The sequence below is a fragment of the Hordeum vulgare genome, chromosome 6H (assembly GCF_904849725.1).
Source record: "Hordeum vulgare subsp. vulgare chromosome 6H, MorexV3_pseudomolecules_assembly, whole genome shotgun sequence".
NCBI lineage: Eukaryota > Viridiplantae > Streptophyta > Magnoliopsida > Poales > Poaceae > Hordeum > Hordeum vulgare.
Genome location: NC_058523.1, coordinates 48,119,209 through 48,124,808, shown reverse-complemented (window position 1 = coordinate 48,124,808; position 5,600 = coordinate 48,119,209). Strand labels below are relative to the sequence as shown.

The 5,600-nt window shown below is 42.9% G+C and overlaps 1 protein-coding gene across 1 annotated transcript; it reads left to right on the top strand.

Moving 5' to 3' along the window:
* Nucleotides 1-629: 629 nt before the first annotated feature.
* Nucleotides 630-5,252, top strand: LOC123403440 (probable glucomannan 4-beta-mannosyltransferase 4). Its single transcript, XM_045097380.1, has 9 exons — nucleotides 630-1,006; nucleotides 1,580-1,678; nucleotides 2,496-2,748; nucleotides 3,508-3,618; nucleotides 3,740-3,876; nucleotides 3,986-4,099; nucleotides 4,172-4,371; nucleotides 4,457-4,651; nucleotides 4,769-5,252. The coding sequence occupies exons 1-9, from the start codon at nucleotides 686-688 to the stop codon at nucleotides 4,929-4,931; spliced, it is 1,593 nt and encodes a 530-aa protein (XP_044953315.1). The 5' UTR covers nucleotides 630-685; the 3' UTR covers nucleotides 4,932-5,252.
* Nucleotides 5,253-5,600: the final 348 nt, after the last annotated feature.

The following is a 5,600-nucleotide window of genomic DNA, read 5'->3' as shown; positions in this document are numbered from 1 at the left end:
TCGCCAGAGATTTGGGAAGTGGGTGTCATCGAAACAATGGGGGGCGCGTGGAAATTTTCCTCCAGGCAAGACGTGGGGTATAGAGGACATTGCAAGGAAAAAACCGAAGATTTGAGAGTTGCAGAGCGATTTTTAGAGCTTCTCGCAAAAAAATAATTATAAATCGAACGGGTATATAACACCTCTTGGGACTGTTTTTCTTTTTTCTTTTTGACTTGTAACGATATATGATGCGGACGGGTACAAGTGTCTTGCTAGAGATGCTCTGACGACCGTGTTTGAGACAGCTCAATGATGATGAGACACAGCTTCTCAACTGTATCCTTACCCTGTTTTGCCGAGCAAAAGCATCAGGATCTTCGCCCGGGGTGTGATAATTGAATCGATCGAGAAAGTTGATTCGAACCGGGGAAAATCGGCCAAGTTTACCGGTCGTCGTAGATGTGGCAGACGTGCATATCGCATAACGTCAGGCACCGAAAGCAAAAAAGATCCACGTCCAAAAACGCAGTTTCCTCCTCTTTCCCGTTTCCCCTCGCGCTGGCTGGCGTCGCGCTTCCCACCACCACCCAGATTCCACAGCCACCCCATTCATTTCCCTCCCCCCTCCCTCCCTCCCCTCGCTTCGATTCCTTCCCTTCCACTCCAAGCAAGCCCGCGCCCTCCCCCCCTCGGATCCGCTCCCATGGCGCCGCTCAGCGCCGACGCGGCCGCGGCGGCGTGGGCGGCCGTGCGGGCGCGCGCGGTCGCCCCGGTGCTGACGGCCGCGGTCTGGGCGTGCCTCGCCATGTCGGCCATGCTCCTCCTGGAGGCCGCCTGCATGAGCCTCGTCAGCCTCGTCGCCGTCCGGCTGCTGCGGCTGCGGCCCGAGCGGCGATTCAAGTGGGAGCCCATGACCGAGGCCCCGCCGGCAGGGGCGGGAGCCGAGGCCGACGCGGAGGACCCGCCGTGCCGCCGCGAGTTCCCCATGGTGCTCGTGCAGATCCCCATGTACAACGAGAGGGAGGTGAGCCGTCTCGATTATCGTCACGGGGTGCTTGGCTTGTCTGGTGCCGCTGCTTCAAAGTTGAAATTGCCTCGTGCTGTCCGCGCAGCTTTTGGCCCTTTTGTTCGCCTCAGTCCGATTCAAAGTTGAAATGTACCTGCAGCATCGTACTGTCGAAACTTTCCATTTCGAAATGTAGCTTAGGCTGTTGACATTGTCGATAAACTGCTCTAGTCTACGAAAATGACTAGCATCACACTCGAAATTAACTGACGAATTGGGGCGGGTTTGGATAAATGCGTCTCTGCATTGCCGTCATGTTGTCAAGTACAGTAGAACTGTTCTACGCAATTACTGTTCAATCATTAGGTGAGACTCTTGTTTGTGTTGTTATTATAGGGAAACAGCTGCCAATGCAGGTTTAGCGTTTTGTTTGCATCTCTCCGCAGCTGACTAGCAATGCCAGGTTTCGCCTGGCAAGTGTTTTCTGTTAAGTTCGAAATGTGGCTGAAACGCTGTTCTTATGTGTCCTGTTGATTCATAGTATTTGACACAAGGATTGTTGCTTGCTTGCTTATTTTATGCCTTTTGCAGGTGTACAAGCTGTCCATTGGAGCTGTTTGTGCTCTCACATGGCCGCCAGACCGTATTATAATCCAAGTCTTGGATGATTCAACTGATCCGATTATTAAGGTAAGCCTAGATTGCAGTGACAAGGTTTCTTGATTGGATAAAAATAATGTTTGGTTATTAAGTTTTGGATCAAAGGGTGGTTGTTGGTGATGCTCATGTGAAATGATTCATGCAGCAGAATGCTTGTCCCAAATAAACAATTAGTATATCTGCATCAACATATGAGAGTGTGTATGTGAAATTTTACACCTACTTCCAGCAAGGAGTTACCACTTTGCATTTGGCCCATGGAAAATAATCAGTACCCTTCAAATGTACGGTGTCAGAAACATGAAAGTACAGAAGAATGCATTACATTCAATGGTTATACCATGTACATTCCAACATCATAATTCTGTGAAATGGTCAAGGTTGCATATTAATCTAAGCATGTGTTTACTATGAACTGGATTTTGGCCCCATGGAGACTGTACCGTTCACTATGCCTCGTTTAGTTGAACAGCTCACATACGTAATAGTTATAAACCACTCTTGTTGAAGTCTTTATGACTTATTGACTTATTTATAATCTTGTAATAACTTACTTTCTTGTCGGTTCTTTTTTATTCAGTTACATGAATAGGATCATTTGATTGCTTGAAATTGCTGTTGACTATGGCTTAATGCATGAGACCTAATCTGATTAAATGTTTATGAAGTACTCAGGGTTGCTCTATTTATCTTGGGAGGCAATAATAGGTGTTGAGGATAGCTTGAATCCCACATGCTAAGAATGTATATGAGTATACGAAGTGAAAGATAGTCTGTTTAATACTCCTAGCTGTATTCAGATTATTGTGCCACCATAATGCTTTTAATTATTTTTTCGCAATTGCAGGAACTAGTGGAGCTTGAATGCCAGGAGTGGGCCAGCAAGAAAATTGACATAAAGTATGAAGTTAGAAATAACAGGAAGGGATACAAAGCTGGAGCTTTGAAGAAAGGCATGGACCATGTATATGCGCAACAGTGTGAATTCGTTGCTATCTTCGACGCAGATTTCCAACCTGAATCTGACTTCCTTTTAAAAACTATACCATTTCTTGTGCATAACCCGAAGATTGCGCTTGTGCAAACACGCTGGGAGTTTGGTGAGCATAACCATAATATTTTTTAGTATATACACATAGTTAAGACTATCAGATTGTGCATGTTCTGGAGTCAAGTACCTAGGAATGGATTTGCATGATATTTTTTCTGCTCCAAGAAGTATTTGCTATTTAAGATCAGGAGTGTTTACTCATAAAGTAATGGAGTCCGCACAAATGCTAGTCTTGTCTTGATAAAATGTGAGATTCTTGTTATTGGGATGTTTGAAGCCGAAATTTCACTTCAAAGCTCTCGTGCTTACTACTGTAGGTAGTCATACTCAAAGTCGGAAAAATATCTTCATGACTTGCAGTGATACTGGTTAAAAATGAAAACTGCTTTGGGTAAGTATTTTGATAGTTCTGAACCTTTGTTGTATCCTATGACAGAAATATCAGTCTTTCTACTCCATAGTGGTCAGTACTGACATAATTTTGGGCACAACTAAATTCTAAGGCACTTACTTTGTCCCATTATGATTCTGTTGGCCCTCAAGGCCTCCAACGATATTGGTGATTGCAGTAACAAAAGGCTGTGAAACTTTTTAACATGAAAAGATGGCTAAAAAATTTCACTCAAACTTCAGTTTAGCCACTTTGATAACTTTTTCCCTTCAGATTATTTTTGAAGATTTGAAGTTCTGATGCAAGTTCTTCCCCTTCTATATGAAAGTGATAATATTGATAACTTGAAGTGAGGATTTCTGTTTATTCTGATTACAGGATGTTCCTGACCTGGCCTTTGCCCGGGCGATTTTGCAGTGAACTACGATGCTTGCCTGATGACAAGGATACAAAAGATGTCCCTGGACTATCATTTCAAAGTTGAGCAGGAATCAGGCTCATTTATGCATGCTTTCTTTGGTTTCAATGGTAAGAGCCAATCTTAGAGCCTTTATTTGAGGCTTCAGTGAAGCCTGACACTGTTAGTTTCATGAAAAGGTTTATTTCAATTTAAATTATGTGATTAATAGCAATTATTTTTTGTGAACAGGTACAGCTGGTGTGTGGCGTGTATCTGCTATTAATGAGTCAGGAGGATGGAAAGATCGCACCACTGTGGAGGACATGGACCTGGCTGTACGGGCATGCCTCAAGGAATGGGAATTCTTGTATGTAGGTGATATAAGGGTATGTTTTGCAGTTTGCAATTTCAAATAGTTATTCTCATTGAGCATGCGCTATATTGTACTAGTATTATATTGTGACCTACATCATTACAAGTACAAACCTTACACAGGTCAAGAGTGAACTTCCAAGTACCTTCAAGGCCTACCGTCATCAACAACATAGGTGGACTTGTGGTGCTGCCAATCTCTTCAGAAAAATGGGATGGGAAATTGTGACAAACAAGGTGTGCCTTGTTGAACCTCACCCCAAAAAACTAGTATAAATATCATGTAATGTTTGTCATCTCATTGTGCAGGGGGTATCAATATGGAAGAAATGGCACCTTTTATACAGCTTTTTGTTTGTACGGAGGGTCATTGCTCCCATCCTCACATTCTTGTTCTACTGCGTTGTCATTCCATTATCTGCCATGGTTCCCGAAGTCAACATTCCTGTCTGGGGACTGGTCTACGTTCCTACTGCCATTACCATCATGAATGCCATTAGAAATCCTGGGTATGCACTCTTTGCTTCGTCCAGAGTACAGCTTCATGTGCTTGTTAATGTTGACATCTTCATATGATCTTATCTGGTACGCCAGGTCTCTCCATCTGATGCCATTCTGGATTCTGTTTGAAAATGTAATGTCCATGCACCGTATGCGTGCAGCTCTGACCGGTTTACTCGAGACTGCGCACGTAAATGATTGGGTGGTTACTGAGAAGGTAGGAGATGTGAAGGACGACTTTGAAGTCCCACTCCTTGAACCACTGAAGCCCACTGAATGTGTGGAGAGGTACGTGAACAAACCTATAGCATACAGTTCAAGTTTGTAACTAATAATGTCAAATTGTGTAAGAACAGGACATATGTTGAAAAACATTGCTTCAAACTTCAACATTTGCCTTTGCAGGATTTACATCCCTGAGCTCTTGCTCGCGCTCTACCTCTTGATATGCGCCTCGTATGATTACGTGCTTGGAAGCCAGACATACTTCACGTACATCTACCTCCAGGCCTTAGCATTCATTGTGTTAGGGTTCGGTTTCGTCGGCACGAAAACCCCGTGTTCATAGAGATTTGTTACAATTTTTACAGTTCAGAGTTCGTTTGTTCCTAGGACCGCAATCAAGCTTGATTTGATCTGACAACGGCAATCCATATGAAATGGGACACCATACAGATTGTATAGGTTTTAGTTCATACAGAATGGTAGATGGATATTGGATTTGAGGGTTCGTAGAATCCTAGTTGTACAATGATGGATGGCCAGGTTGTATTCTTCTAACTGCTTTACAGATTCTTTTTTCTTTCTTTATGATTATCTTGTGTACATCCCAAGTTGCGAGACTGTAATCACACCATGAAAGGCAATGAAATACACGCATGATGAATTATCTTTTTGTACCAAGGTAGAGCAGAAATCATTTTATTTGCTCTCATTTGCTGTTTCGTGCCCATCAAGGCAGAGCAGTCAGCCATTCGAACCAGAGTGCGAAGTTTGTGTTTTTGAAAAAATATACTCCCTCCGTTTGGAAATACTTGTCTTAGAAATGGATATAATGGATGTATCTATAACTAAAATAAGTCTAGATACATTCATCTCTAGGACAAGTATTTCCGGACGGAGGGAGTATCAAAAACCATATTTAAAACTAAAAAAAAAAAATCTGTGGAACCTTGTATGTATTCACTATGGATCCGTCAAATTTTGTATTGAAAAAATATAATTTGTAAGCTGTACA

What these genes read in the sequence shown, in the direction of transcription:
- LOC123403440 (XM_045097380.1), top strand. Translation starts at nt 686, where the DNA reads ATGGCGCCGCTCAGCGCCGACGCGGCCGCGGCGGCGTGGGCGGCCGTG. An exon ending in TGCTTTCTTTGGTTTCAATG is followed by an intron (nt 3,619 to 3,739) that starts GTAAGAGCCAAT and finishes TTTTGTGAACAG; the next exon opens with GTACAGCTGGTGTGTGGCGT. An exon ending in AATGCCATTAGAAATCCTGG is followed by an intron (nt 4,372 to 4,456) that starts GTATGCACTCTT and finishes CTGGTACGCCAG; the next exon opens with GTCTCTCCATCTGATGCCAT.